The sequence below is a fragment of the Pan troglodytes genome, chromosome 11, assembly GCF_028858775.2.
Source record: "Pan troglodytes isolate AG18354 chromosome 11, NHGRI_mPanTro3-v2.0_pri, whole genome shotgun sequence".
Taxonomy (NCBI): domain Eukaryota; kingdom Metazoa; phylum Chordata; class Mammalia; order Primates; family Hominidae; genus Pan; species Pan troglodytes.
In genome coordinates this window covers 109,171,925-109,187,154 of record NC_072409.2, presented here as the reverse complement: position 1 = coordinate 109,187,154, position 15,230 = coordinate 109,171,925, and the positions used below count along the sequence as shown (strand labels likewise).

Here is a 15,230-nt window from a genome sequence, read left to right as displayed (position 1 = left end):
TCTTAAAATTAATAATAATAATAATAATCAGCCTAGATTCAGCAGGTGGGGATATAGCTGATCTCTTGATGGAAGGAAGGGCAAAGTCACATTGCAAAGGATCATGGGAAGATCTTGTGGCTACATTTTACAATTTATCACAACAGGGAATGGATATGACAAGGACCCAAACTATATTAACATTAGTTCAAGAAGAGAGAAACCACTTACAACTTTAGCTGAGTGATGAGATCTCAATTATGCATAATCAGAACACTTAAGGAAGATGGAACAGGATAGTTGTTCACAATAGTCAGCTCAAGGCCCCTAGAAAATGTATTATAAAGCTGCAGGCTGAAAATTGAGCTCATTGATCAGACAGAATACCTTCTGGAAGAATTTGAGTAGAAAAGAAAAATCAGAGCAATTAGGTAGGGAGAAAGGGAAATATTAAAATCAGTGAATTCGATAAATTTGAGGTAAACTACAGAATGTGAAAATATCTTACAAGGCAACATTTTGTTCTGCAGAAGAAAGCCCATGACAATTGGGTCCTTGTTTGTGATACCAAAGGAGCTACTGCTGGAGAGATTAAGCAAGTCACATTCCTGAGTTAAAAATTAAGGAGGAACAGGTAAAACAAAAAATTGGTAACGTTCTCAAAACCAGGGATTTTTTTTTTTTTTCCGGTGGAGTTTCGCTCTTGTTGCCCAAGCTGGAATGCAATGGCATGATCTCGGCTTACTGCAATCTCCGCCTCCTGGGTTCAAGCGATTCTCCTGCCTCAGCCTCCTGAGTAGCTGGGTTTACAGGCATGCGCCACCATGCCTGGCTAATTTTGTATTTTTAGTAGAGACGGAGTTTCACCATATTGGTTAGGCTGATCTCAAACTCCTGACCTCAGGAAATCCGTCCACCTCGCCTTCCCTGGAATTACAGACGTAAGCCACCGCACTCAGCCTAAAACCAGGGATTGTTAAAGCAACTTCCAAAAAGTTATACTGTGGTCTCTTTCCAACTAATATATGAATTTCATTTATATATGCCAAGTGCTCTATTTCCTATTATAATCAGAGACTTTATAAAAATAGCAATAAAATATCTGTGTTCCTCAATGAAGAGATCTTTTAAGTTCATGCCTGAGGTGGAGGAGCATTTTATCCCTCAGTGATGAAAGATGTCCTGTGATATTCCAGGCACTCTATGATCATTAATGGAAGAAGTGTGCTTGGACTGAAACCCATGCCTCACCCTAGTTCCAGGGGACCACTGAGGCGTCAGAAATAGCAGCTGCTTTTGATCTGAGCTCTGATGTAACTACAATACTAATCAGTATCTCAAGAAGTTCCTCTCCTTCTACCCCAAGGGATGGTTTGGTTGACTCTGGCACAAATCCTAATCCTTATCAGGAATGGCCATGATAAGCTCACCTAGAGCAGAACTTCTACCTCTTCTTAGTCAGTTTGGACTGTCTTTCCAATGATAAGGATTTCATGGATCTAAAATTTTTCTTCCACCCTTATTTCTGAAAGTCTTCCAACTCAGGCCTAAGAGTAAGCACACCAGGCATTTACCTGAAATAATGGACTTGTTCCATGATTATTAAATCTATAAACACTGACTTCTATCTTTTATCTATCATGTCTTGGTCTATTTTGTGGTGCTATAATAGGATACCACGGACTGGGTAATTTATTTTTATTATTATTCTTAATTGAGATGGGGTCTTGCTATGTTGCCTAGGCTGGTGTTGAACTCCTGGGTTCAAGTGATCCTCCTGCCTCAGCCTCCCAGAGTGCTGGGATTACAGGCATGAGTCATCTCACCTGGCAGACTGGGTAATTTATAATGAACAGAAATTTATCGGCTCGCAGTTCTAGAAGCTAGAAAGTCCAAGACTGAGGGGCTGTATTAGGTGAGGGACTTTGTGCTGCATTATCCCATGGCAGAAGGACAAAGAACAAGAGAGAAGAGGATGAACCCATTCCTGCAGTTACGGCATTAATTCATTAATAAGGGCAGAGCCCTCATGGACTAATCATCTCTCATTATTCCTGTATAAATAACATACATATTTGATAAAGGTAAAGGTAAATAAAAACACTAAGTATTACTATCATTGAATTCTTTTTTTTTTTTTTTTTTGAGATGGAGTCTTGCTCTGTCACCCAGGCTGGAGTGCAGTGGCACGACCTCGACTCACTGCAAGCTCCGCCTCCCGGGTTCATGCCATTCTCCTGCCTCAGCCTCTCGAGTAGCTGGGACTACAGGTGCCCGCCACCACACCCGGCTAATTTTTTGTATTTTTAGTAGAGACAGGGTTTCACCGTGCTAGCCAGGATGGTCTCGATCTCCTGACCTCAGGTGATCCGCCCGCCTCGGCCTCCCAGTGTTGGGATTATAGGCGTGAGCTACCGAGCCCAGCCTCATTCAATTCTGTATGTTTGTTTTGTTTTGTTTTCTTTTTCTTTTTTTTTTCTAAGATGGAGTTTTGCTCTTGTCATCGAGGCTAGAGTGCAGTGGTGCTATCTTAGCTCACTGCAACCTCTGCCTCCTGGATTCAAGTGATTCTCATGCCTCAGCCTCCCGAGTAGCTGGGATTACAGGCACCTGCCACCATGCCCAGCTAATTTTTGTATTTTTAGTAGAGACAGTGTTTAACCATATTATCCGGGCTGGTCTTGAACTCCTGACCTTAGGTGATCTGCCCACCTTGGCCTCCCAATGTGCTGAGATTAGAGGCATGAGCCTCTGTGCCCAGCTCAATTATTTATATTTGTAAAAAGTGTAGTGTACTTCAACAGATTCAAAATTAGACTATTATTTAGAAGTATATCAATTTGCAGCCAGGGCAGTGGCTCACTCCTGTATTCTCACCACTTTGGGAGGCTGAGGCGGGAGGATCATTTGAGCCCAGGAGTTTGACACTAGCCTGGGCAACATAGTGAGACCCTGACTCTACAAAGAAATAAACAAATTAGCCAGGTGTGGTGGTGTGCGCTTGTAGTCCCAGCTACATGGGAGGCTGAGGTGGGAGGACTGCATGATCCTAGAAGTGGAGGCTGTATTGAGCCGTGATAGTGCCACTGCACTCCAGTCTGGGCAGCAGAGTGAAGATCCTGTCTCAAAGTGAAAAAAAAAAAAAAAAAAAAGCAGCATATAAATTTGCTGCATTATATATATTTTAAGAAACTTACAAGTATTGGCCAGGCATGGTGGCTCACGTCTGTAATCTCAGCACTTTTGGAGGCGGAGGCCAGCAGATCACTTGAGCTCAGGAGTTTGAGACCCGCCTGGCCAATGTGGTGAAACCCTGTCTACAAAAAATACAAAAATTAGGCCGGGCATGGTGGCTCACGCTTGTAATCCCAGCACTTTGGGAGGCCAAGGTGGGTGGATCACAAGGTCAGGAGATCAAGACCATCCTGGCCAACACGGTGAAACCCCGTCTCCACTTAAAATACAAAAAATTAGCCAGGTGTGGTAGCACGCGCCTGTAGTCCCAGCTACTTGGGAGGCTGAGGCAGAAGAATGCCGTGAACCCAGGAGGCAGAGGTTGCAGTGAGCTGAGATCGCGCCACTGCACTCCAGCCTGGGCAACAGAGTGAGACTCTGTCTCAATTAAAAAAAAATGCAAAAATTAGCTGGGCATTATGGCACATGCCTGTAATGCCAGCTGCTCAGGAGAATGAGGCACAAGGCACGAGAATTGCTTGAACCCGGGAGGTCAAGGCTGCAGTGAGCCGATATGGCGCCGCTGCACTCCAGCCTGGGCAACAGAGCAGGACTCTGTCTCAAAAAACAAATAAAGAAAGAAAATAAAATAAAAACAAGTATTGTCTCTGAGGTGATCTGATGATCTGTTCATTAGTTCACATTACATATAAACTTCAAGGGGAATCTATGTATTGTTCATATAGCCTTCCATTAATATATTGCAATTGGGATTTAAACAATTGAATCTAAATAAAAAATTTACTATATGGCTAAAATGTTTTCACGATAATTCACAATATGGAGGTATTTTGATACATTAGGGACACAACTCTGCCCTCAGTGCCATGAGTCCAGTTGATTTTCTAGTAGGCTCTCTTCAGTTTCCAAGACTGTGAAGCACTTAATGGATTCACAGAGTGCTTTACAGCTTTTGAAGTGTTTTGACATTTTACATTATCTTCCTTAAAATTAAAAAGTGCTTAGTGAAGTTAGCAAGGTTAGTATATCCACTTCAGTTCTTCAGGTTAAAAAAAAGTCATACTCTAATTCACAATGGTAAAGAAATGTTATTTGTGCATCTGCAAATTCTGAAGAAAATGGATTTCAGGTTTCCAGATTTTTTATTCTGGTGCACAAGATTTCTAATATAGCATATGGCTTCCAAAAGACCCTAGCTACTTGATTGTGGACATATTTCTTAACCGCTATGCTTCAGTTTCCACATCTGTAACAATGAGGTATTAATAGTACCTATTCATTGAATTATTATAAGTATTTATTAATACATGTGAAGCTCTTAAGACAGTGTGTAGCTCACATTACTGTTCTAAGTAAGTGTTAGGTTGCATATTTATTATTTTAGCATATCCAATTTACTTGTAAGGATGGTTGGGATCCTGACGTTACATGCACACATTTGGAAAATTCCCAGTTGAGTATACGTTAGCCAAGTTCAGAATTGTGTGTGGCCGGGTGAAGTGGCTCACGCCTGTAATCCCAGCACTTTGGGAGGCCGAGGCGGGCGGATCACCTGAGGTCAGGAGTTTGTGACCAGCCTGGCCAACATGGCGAAACCCTGTCTCTACTGAAAATACAAAAATTAGCTGGGCGTGGTGGCGGGCGACTGTAATCCCAGCTACTCGGGAGGCTGAGGCAGGAGAATCTCTCGAACCCGTGAGGCGGAGGTTGCAGTAAGCCGAGATAGCGCCACTGCACTCCAAACTGGGCGACACAGCAAGACTCCGTCTCAAAAAAGAGTGTGTCTGTGTGTGTAGCGGAACTTTGTTTTTAACAACTAAAGAAATATGGTGACCCAATAATCCCGTTAGCCTTAGCTCAATTAATCACATTCCATCTGTCCTCACAATGTTCACCCCAGTGAGAAACGAGTTCAAGCGCGTGGTAAGCGGTGTCGATATATTTTTAAAATTCTGTTATCAGTATAATGTAACAGAAAATTCAGCATATTAGCCCAAGTTTGCTCACTGGTGTGAAGATATGCCCAATCTTTCTTAGCTAAGACGTTAGAGAAAACGCCACAAGGGACCCAGCTGGGAGCTCTGCAGGAAGTTAAAAAAAAAATCATTCAGCTTTGCAAAACATCTGATGCTCAACCATCTGTCTTTGGCAGTACAGGGGCTTAAGGTCTGGTTGGTTCCTTCTGACACCTCGGAAGGCGGAGTTACAGAGGAGAAGCAACAAGTTGTAGGAAGTTAACTTATCTAGTCTCAGACGCTGGAGGCACCTGCATTTCTAGTCACTTCAGTTCTGGCCAAATTGTTATCAACTCTAGTTTCTGAGGGACCGCCAGCCCAGGATTCCTATTGGGGTCACCTTTGTGCCTCCCTATCTTAAGAGCACACTTGGGCGGGTCGGGGCGGGACGTGCTGGGTGTAGGTGACTCAACACCGGACAGTTTTGCTTCCAGAGGCTGACACGCTCCTGCGCGGTAGTTGTTAAAGGGTTGGGACACGAAGATACTCTTCGCCTATTCGGGATCTCCCATTGTGGGAAGGAGGCTGAGTGGTCCCGGCCACCGGGTGAAGGGAGAACGGGAACACAGCGCTGTCATCGCCGGAGAGCTGCGAGCCCCGACTTCCTCGCCAGGCTCTCCAGTACATTCCGAGGCTCCACCCCGGTAACGCCACGCTGACGTCCGCGCGTCGGAGGCCGCCATAGGTGCGCGTCGGCGCCCAGGAGGACGTGTGGCGCGTGGACTACATCAGGTCCAGCCCTGCGGGACCCCAGCAGGCGCTTCCGGGCAAGGTTCTGTGCACCTGTTTTCTCCTTCTACGCGAGTATCTTTCCCCTCCGGAAAGAATGGGATATGCCTGTGTCCAAAGGACAAGAAGATGCGCGCCAGCAAGCCTAAGTTAACCACAGCGCGGAAGTTGAGCCCAAAGCAAGAGCGTGCCGAGCACCTTTAAGCTGTTTGTAAGCCCACGTGACTCACCAAGTGCGGGCCCCAGCGGTCACGTGACGGCGCGCGCGCCCTCGCGCAGGGAGAGCCGGCGGTGCGCGCGCCTTCGCCGCTGCCTCCCACCCACCCCCTCGACGGGAGGGTGAGGCGCGGCGCAGTGATCGGGCGGCCGGGGTCCTGTGCGCGTGCGCAGCGAACAGCTGTCACCTAGTGCGGAACAAGTCTCCCAAATTTCCCAAATCTCCCTGGGCCGGAGGCCACTGTCTTCTTCTCTTCCTCCTCCACCGAGTCGTGCTCTCGCCCCAACCCGCGCGCCAGGTAACCGCTTTTCCGGAGTCCGGGGGCCAGGGCCGGGGGAGGGTCCGGAGAGGTCTTCCCGGCACTGCCCCCTTCCGCGTGGGGCACGGGGGTGCGGGCGTCCGGGCGAGCGGCGACGCTGGGGCAGAGACGCTCTGTCCGTGACTGCAGCGACTGTCACGCTGGGGAGGGAGCGGCCGGCCGCGGCCGCAGGGGAGGGATGCGGGGGCCGGTGACAGCCCGCTCCGGCCCTTACCCAGGTTCGGTACCCGCGCTCGCCGTTTTCCCGGGATCCGGAGTCGGGGTCGCCTCCTTGGGGCAGAGGAGCGCTCGGGCGGTCCTGGGATGCGGACCTCTTAACGCCCCCAGTCGGTCTGTGGCGGACTCCAGGAAGGCCGGGCCTGGTGCACCCCTCGGGGCCCTCCCTTCCCTGGGAGTGTCACGACCCGCGGGGTGAGGGTGGGAGCTCCTCTCCTGACCACCCGTTGCAGGCAGTCATCCCGTCATTCGGGGTCGTCTTCAGCCCTCGCGGCCGTCCTTTTGGTATTTCTTTCCCCCGGCATGGGGCCATTTCTTCCTGCAATGCCTGGAGGAACCATGATGCGGTGTAGACGGCGGGTGCTTAAATAAACGCGAGTTGGATTAGGGCGCGTGGACTGCCAGGCACAGAACGTGGCGTGGAGTGGGGACGTGGAGGAGGGAGCCAGACAGGCCGGGGCTGTAGGCAGGAGCTTGGGGTTTTCCTCCGTGCTCCGCCAGTAAAGCCAGCAGGCGGGATTCAGATGCTTTCCGCGTGGACTTGATGCTGGGCTCCCCCTTTGCTGCGCGGTGCAAGCCTGCGCTGGCTGGCTCTGATTGTGGGCGATACCGGGAGGGGTTTTGTCAGGTTCCTTCTTCCGGAAGAGACAAGGTAAACTTTTTTTGCGCTTGATAAACTAACCCCGAGAGGTGATTTATAAAGCACTGTTCGGAAATGTAGGTTAGAAAAGCAGAGTCACTTTTATCCCGGTGAAAGTTACTAGTAGGTTCCGGCCACTTAGGTTCACACTAAACTCTGCCCTATTTTCACCCATTTCAGTTTGCGGTATTTAAAAAAATGTTTAAATTCCGGGCAGCTTGGCATTACTGTTTCTATGGCAACGGTGACTAATATTCTCATTTCGAAGTGTTGTGGTTGAAAACTAGTGGTTTTAATTTTTAAAGGTCCATTTTTTATTAGGAAGCAGTCGGCTCTGCTTTGCGATTATCGCTTGTTTTCTTACCTTGCTGGCCTCCGCGCAACCCGCCCATAGTTTGTTTTGGAACGGATTACACGGTTGTTCGGGTTTTTTAGGTCCTTTTTCTCCCAATTTCAGTGTTATGAAAAGTTTTCACATAAGCTTTACAGTATCCCGCAAACTTGGTAATACAGTACAATTTAAACCGAAGACTTATTTCTTTTTATTAACAGACTTTAGTCAGTTGCTTTTCTAAAGTTGAAAATCAGACCCGGCGCCGTGGCTCCTGCCTGTAATCCCAACACTTTGGGAGGCCGAGGCGGGTGTATCACCTGAGGTCAGGAGTTCAAGACCAGCCTGGCCAAAATGGCGAAACCTCGTCTGTACTAAAAATTCAAAAATTAGCCAGGCATGGTGGCGGGCGCCTGTAATCCCAGCTGAGGCAGGAGACTCACTTAAATCATGGAGGTGGAGGTTGCCGTGAGCCGAGATGGCACCATTGCACTCCAGCGTGGGTGACAGACTGAGACTCCATCTCAAAAAAAAAAAAAAGTAAAAATACAAATAAATAAATAAATAAATAAATAAAAGGTTTTAGTAAATGAATAGTCTTGTGCAACTATCACCACAATGAATTTTTGAATTTTTTTTATCCCCAAAAGAAGCTCTGTTCCTATTAGCTGTCATTGCCTAGTTCCCTCCAACTCTATCCCCTTCTGTCCCTAGGCAACCACTAATCTGCTGTCTGTCTCAATAGATTTGACTATTCTGGACATTTTATATACATGGAATAATACACTATCTGGTCTTCTGTGAGTGACTTCTTTCACTTGGCATAATGTTTTTTAAGGTTCATTCATGTTGCAGCCTGTATCAGTACTTCATTCCTTTTAATGGCTAAAATTCTATTGTGGATATATCACATTTTGTTTATTCATCAGTTGGTAGACATTTGTGTTATCTCTGCTTTTGGCTGAGTAATGCTATGTATATTTGTGAACTAGTTTTTGTGTGGACGCGTGTTTTCTTTACGCTTGGGTATATATATATATATATATATATAATGTAATTGCTAGGTTAAACATCTTCTGTTGAATGACTGCATGCGTAAGGAGGAATAGTTAGTCTTGGGTGATACTCTTTTTTACTTATTTATTTATTTATTTATTTATGTATGTTTTTGAGACGAAGTCTCCCTCTGTTGCCCAGGCTGGAGTGCAGTGGCACGATCTCTGCTCACTGCAAGCTCCGCCTCCTGGGTTCACACCATTCTCCTGCCTCAGCCTCCTGAATAGCTGGGACTACAGGCACCCACCACCATGCCTGGCTAATTTTTTTTTTTTTTTTTTTTAGTAGAGATGGGGTTTCACTGTGTTAGCCAGGATGGTCTCGATCTCCTGACCTCGTGATCTGCCCACCTCGGCCTCCCAAAGTGCTGGGATTACAGGCGTGAGCCACCGTGCCTGGCCCGGTGATACTCTTTCAAGCCTTGAAGGGGCCTGTTGATCTTTCCCTACTCCACTGCCAACTTCAGTTCTCCAGTTCTCTAAAGTGGGGCTTTATTCTATGGTTAGTGCTGTGTTTTCCTTTCCTGGATGTCTTTTTTTTTTTTTTTTTTGAGACGGAATCTCGCTCTGTTGTCCATGGAGTCTCACTCTGTGCCAATGGCGCCATCTCGGCTCACTGCAACCTCTATCTCCCAGGTTCAGGCGATTCTCCTGCCTCAGCCAACCCAGTAGCTGGGATTACAGGCACCCACCATCATGCTTGGCTAGTTTTTGTATTTTTGTAGAGACAGGGTTTCACCATGTTGTTCAGGCTGGTCTCGAACTCCTGACCTCAGGTGATCCGCCCACCTTGGACTCCCAAAGTGCTGGGATTACAGGTGTGAACCACTGTGCCTGGCCTCTGGATGTCAGTATTAAGATCATCCTGTTCTTTTTTTTTTTTGGAGACAGGGTGTAACTCTGATGCCCAGGCTGGAGTGCAGCAGTGACACAGTCTCAGCTCACTGTAACCTCTCTGCCTCCTGTGCTCTGGCAGTCCACCAGCCCCAGCCTCTCAAGTAGGTGGGACTACAGGTACATGCCATCATGCCTGGCTGATTTTTGTGGTCTTGCCATGGTACCCAGGCTGGTCTGAAACTCCCGGGCTCAAGCAGTCCGCTTGCCCCAGCCTCCCAAAGTGCTAGGATGACAGGCGTGAGCCACTGCACCTGGCCTGATCATCCGTTCCTGTTAGCACAGTCTTTATACTGCTCATGGTTATTCCCTTGATATTCACTTATTTGCTCTATATTTAGTGATAAGATAGGTACATTCTGTACTTCGATTAAGCTCAATATCTACTGAAAAATGTGTGTTCCCTTTTGTTAAATATTAGTATTTAATGCTTCTCCCCCAACCTCTGTCTCTTTTTTCTTTTTCTTTTTGAGATGGAGTCTCCCTCTGTCGCCCAGGCTGGAGTGCAGTGGCATGATCTCGGCTCACTGCAACCTTCGACTCCCTGGAGTGATTCTCCTCAGCCTCCCGAGTAGCTGGGATTACAGGCACGCCCAACTAATTTTTTTCGTATTTTTAGTAGAGATGGGGTTTCACCGTGTTGGCCAGGATGGTCTCGATCTCCTGACCTCGTGATCCGCCTGCCTCGGCCTCCCAAAGTGCTGGGATTACAGGTGTGAGCCATTATGCCAGGCCATTTTTCTGTTTTTATTATACTTTAAGTTCTAGGGTACATGTGCGCAACGTGCAGGTTCGTTACATAGGTATACATGTGCCATGTTGGTTTGCTGCACTGATCAACTCGTCATTTACATAAGGTATTTCTCCTAACACTATCCCTCCCCCAGCCCCCCACCCCCCAACAGGCCCTGGTGTGTGGTGTCCCCTCCCTGTGTCCATGTGTTCTCATTGTTCCTTCTTTTCTTTTTCAGTTAAAAAAATTTCTTTTTGTAGAGATGGGGTCTCAGTGTGTTGCTCAGGCTAGTCTCAAAATTCTGGGCTCAAGTGATCCTTCTGACTTGGCCTCCCACAGTTCTGGGATTACAGGTGTGAGCCACTGTGCTTGGCCTGCAAGCTCTATTTCTGTTATGAATTTCTTAGGAGGTGTATCATAATTAAAGTCACAGTATCTTTTTTATCGCTACAAATGTAGACCATTTTGTGGAGCCTAAAATATAATTTTATAATATAAATACGATATATATTAGGTCATTGTCTTTATATTATATAATATATAATATAATATATTAGGTCATTGTCTTTTTTTTTTTTTTAAGATGGAGTCTCGCCCTTGTTGCCCAGGCTGGAGTGCAGTGGTGTGATTTTGGCTCACTGCAACCTCCACCTCCTGGGTTCAAGCGATTCTCCTGCCTCAGCCTCCCAAGTGGCTGAAATTACAGGCGCCTGCCATCACGCCCAGGTAATTTTTGTATTTTTAGTAGAGATGAGGTTTCACCATGTTGGCCAGGCTGGCCTCGAATTCTTGACCTCAGGTGATCCACCCCCCTCAGCCTCCCAAATTACTGGGGGATTACAGGCATGAGCCACCACACCCGGCCAGGTCATTGTCTTTTTTACTCCCCGACCCTCTAAAGATTCCCTACTTCCTCATCCTCCTTACCCTTCCGCTGGTGGGGGGGATGGATGGGGGGTAGTGGGGGCGTGGTTACGATCTTCTAAATCCACACTTTCTGGGCCTAATCCTTTTCCCATACTAACAGTCAGAATAATTCCTTTAAGGAAGCCTATCCCCCCTGCTCCTGCTTCAAGGCTGCTTTCTCTAGGGAAAAAGTCCTAACTCTCAGCTCTGTGTGTGACTGCCCAGCCAGTCTCCTTCCTACCAAACTCATCTTTCTTCCTAGTTCCCTGAATGGGCTTGGTACTCTGCCCATGCTGTTGTTCCCTGTGCCTGGACTGCTACCCCAGTTGCACTTCTTTGATTGATTCCATCTCATTCTTCAGGAAGCTCAGTTCAGTTGTCAACTTCTTCAAGTTAGTGTTCTCTCAATCCTGCACACTGGCCATAGCAGCATTCTGTAGTCTCCTTCATAGTCTTAAGCAATCATGCCATTACTTGTGTATCTCTCTTCCCTCCCTACCCTCATGCAAGCCCAGAGAAAGGTTCCCACAAAAATATTGACAGTAGTTAGTAACTTCTGGGTGATGGAATTGTGGGCAATTTGTTTCCTTTGTGTTTATGTGCATTTTCTAAAATTTCTCCTATGAATCAGTGTTACCATTGTGAAGAGGGAAAATAAGTTAATAAAAATTCATGTTTGTTAGAAAAGCTGGGAAACAGGAGAAGATAGAGGAAAAAGAAAAATAATCAGTTATTGCCCTTTTCATGTTGGAGAATGCACTTTTTCTTTTTTTGAGATAGAGTTTCGCTCTTGTTGCCCAGGCTGGAGTGCAATGTAGCGATCTTGGCTCACCACAACCTCCGCCTCCCAGTTTTAAGCAATTCTCCTGCCTCAGCTTCCTGAGTAGCTGGGCTTACAGGCCTGCGCTACCACGCCCAGCTAATTTTGTGTTTTTAGTAGAGACGGAGGGTTTCTCCGTGTTGGTTAGGCTGGTCTCGAACTCCCAACCTCAGGTGATCCATCCGCCTCGGCCTCCCAAAGTGCTGGGATTACAGGAATGAGCCACCGCTCCCAGCCAGAATACACTTTTAACAGTTTTTGTTTTGTTTTAATAACTTAGATGAGATTTTGTTATAGTTTCAGCATCAAGCTTTTATTACATTTTAGTTGTTGCTTGTATTACTCAGAGATTTCTAGAGAATGGTAGGAGTACTTACAATAGGCTGCCCAGTTGGAATTTCTGATGTTGAAATTCAGCTGATTATTAGAGAACAGAATATAGCATTAGATATATGTAGCATAGAACAGAATATAGACTATTAGGGTATGAGCACTTAAGTGCTAAATAACTCTTTTCCCTTTTTCCTTGAAAAATGTCCTAATTGGTTCATTTGTATGTTTCATAGTACAAAGATTTCCCTTGCACAGTTGCTCATTATTTGTACTGTTTCTTTTATTTTTGATGGGTGGTTTATTTTGCATAGTAGTGGATACATTTCTTGAGTAGATTAACTTGTACTATGTGCCATACACTGTGTCAGATGTGGACAGCAGTGAACACAATAGACTGGATTCCCTATGATTTCATGGAAGTGGATTATTTTAAGAGTGTGAATGTTTAGTTAACTGTTGCACTGTATACTGTTCAGATACACATGGTATTTCAGCTACTATGGTATTTATGAACTGCTACTGCATAAAGCCTCAAATTTATTCTGGATTCTTCTGGGTTTATATTGTATATTACTATGGGTGGATATTTAAGGAGCACAATGATGAGTCATCAAAGCCTTTGTGCTAATGACTTCTTTTTTTATATCTCCATCCAGTTCCAGGTATTAATTTGGCATCTCTACTTGTTAACTATAACAAATGTAACTCTGATCTTTCCTCTCAGCTCTGCTTCTCTGGAATTTCTCCTGCATCTCATCTCATTTCATCGCTCACTCATTTCATTATGAGTTATCCAACACTTCATGGTTCCTGAGCCCTCACTTCCAAAGTATCACTTACACCTTGTCACTTCTGCTTCAGGAATAATATTGTGGGGATCAATCCGCTTGTCTCCACCTCCAGTGCATTATCCTACCATTCACTCCCAGCCTCCCTCCAGTCTCTTTCCAGCATGATCTTTAAGGCCTATTGCCTTATTGGATTGTTCTCATAGGCCTCAGGATATTTAAAATTCCTGCCATATCTCTTTCTACCCCAAGCTCCACCCATGTCTTATCTAGATGGTTTTTCATGTTCTCTCTACCTATTGGCTTTTCTTTTCTTCAAACTGTATACAGCCTTCCTGAATGTGCTGTTTTTTGCCTGACTAATTTCTCCTCTCATTTTCCCCCTTTTCATACATCTTTCTGATCTCTACTTGAAAGTACTTCTTCAGAGAAACCTGACCTGTTACTCATTTCTCTTCTCTGATTAAATCAGCTTCCCTAATGATGAGCTGTCTTAATTCCCTGTATTTTTCCCTAACACTTAGTGGTTTATAATTGTATATTTTTGTGATTATTTGATTGTTTCTACACCGTAAAGATTCTACAAGGGCAGAGACCAAGTATTTTTATTTCCTTCTATTCTATATAGCACACTGTTCCCTCACTAGCACTATAGTATAGGTGCTCAGCGAACATTTATTGTGCAAATTAATGACTTTTACATATATGCAAAAATGAAGAAACTGTAAAACCAGGACAAGCATTGGGAAATACATCTTACCCATCATGACCCAACACACATAAATATATAAAATTGAAACAAAAGTTTCACAAAACTTTATCAACTGTGCTGTACTCTATTTTCTTTTTCTTTTTTTTGCAGGGGGATGGAGTCTTTCTCTGTCACCCAGGCTGGAGTGCAGTGGTGTGATCTCGGCTCACTGCAACCTTCACCTCCTGGGTTCAAGCTATTCCCCTGCCTCAGTCTCCCGAGTAGCTGGGACTACAGGTGTGTGCCACCGCACCAGGCTAATTTTTGTGCTTTTAGTAGAGATGGGGTTTCACCATGTTGGCCAGGCTGGTCACTAACTCCTGACCTCAGGTGATCCGCCCACCTCAGCCTCCCAAAGTGCTGGGATTACAGGCAATAGCCACTGTGCTTGGCAGAGTAAATATTTTAAAATATATGAAAATATATTTTATAGGTTGAGTATTCCTTATCTGAAATACATGAATTTTATATTTTTTTCAGATTTGGGAATATTGCATTTTACTATACATTACAGATGCTATAGTTACAACTGAGCATCTGTAATCTGAGAATTTGAAATCTGAAATGAGCATTTACTTTGAGTGTCATGTTTGCCCTCGAAACTTGCAGATTTTGGAGTATTTCAGATTTTTGGTTTGAGATGCTCAACTTATGTATGATAATCGTACAAAAAGCTATAATTTCAAGTATTGATTTGCTGTTTACTGGGAAAGAATGGGAAAATTTTTGAAGTTAGAAATGTCAGACTTAGGACCGTTGGCCCCCTTTAGTGGGGGTCTCTGTGTGGGACATTTTAGTGGAGTTCATAGTCCTGCTTCCATTTTTAGCATTGTACATTTAGAAATATGAACTTTTTCAGTCGACCGAGAGTGTCAGGCATTGGGAGACTAATGTCTTCAGTGTGGTTCCCTAATTAAACTGGCAAGAAGAACCAGAATCTGGATCTGAAATGCTTGTGTCTGCTCATTAGGGCTCTTTCTAGAAAGTCTCGGTCCCTGGGAAAGCACATAAATGATCACATAGTTTTTGGTGACAGGTAGGCCCCAGCTGATGGGTAGTGCTGAACAGGATTTTTTTTTTTTTTTAACCTGCTGGGCTTCCCTGACCCTTGAGCATTCACCTCTGCTTATCAGAACATTCTTCTCTGCCAGTACGTTTTCTCTTGTTGAATAAGGTTAAAGAAGCAGATAAATTCCTTCATTTGGCTCCCTTTTTACCTCCATCTTTGCATTCGTTTTTTGTACCAGATGTTTGTTTAAATTCCAGTCCTCAGGACAGGCTTTGTCTGATCATTAGTATATTGTTGATT

General features: G+C 45.2%; 1 protein-coding gene across 26 annotated transcripts in view; it reads left to right on the top strand.

Moving 5' to 3' along the window:
- Nucleotides 1-5,381: 5,381 nt before the first annotated feature.
- Nucleotides 5,382-15,230, top strand: part of KDM4C (lysine demethylase 4C) — a 404,595-nt gene continuing 394,746 nt past the window's right edge. For 7 of the 26 annotated variants that reach the window (XR_010148774.1, XR_010148773.1, XR_010148775.1 and 4 more), the window contains exon 1: nucleotides 6,564-6,672. Coding sequence is in view for 5 of the 26 variants with exons in the window: in XM_063787987.1 (XP_063644057.1) it covers nucleotides 6,633-6,672 (40 nt within the window). In the remaining 21 variants the exon portion in view is untranslated. Of the gene's footprint in view, nucleotides 6,434-6,535; nucleotides 6,673-6,836; nucleotides 7,323-14,038; nucleotides 14,159-15,230 lie in introns of those variants that run through there. The other 19 variants (XR_010148777.1, XR_010148778.1, XR_010148776.1 and 16 more) reach the window with 10 other exon arrangements.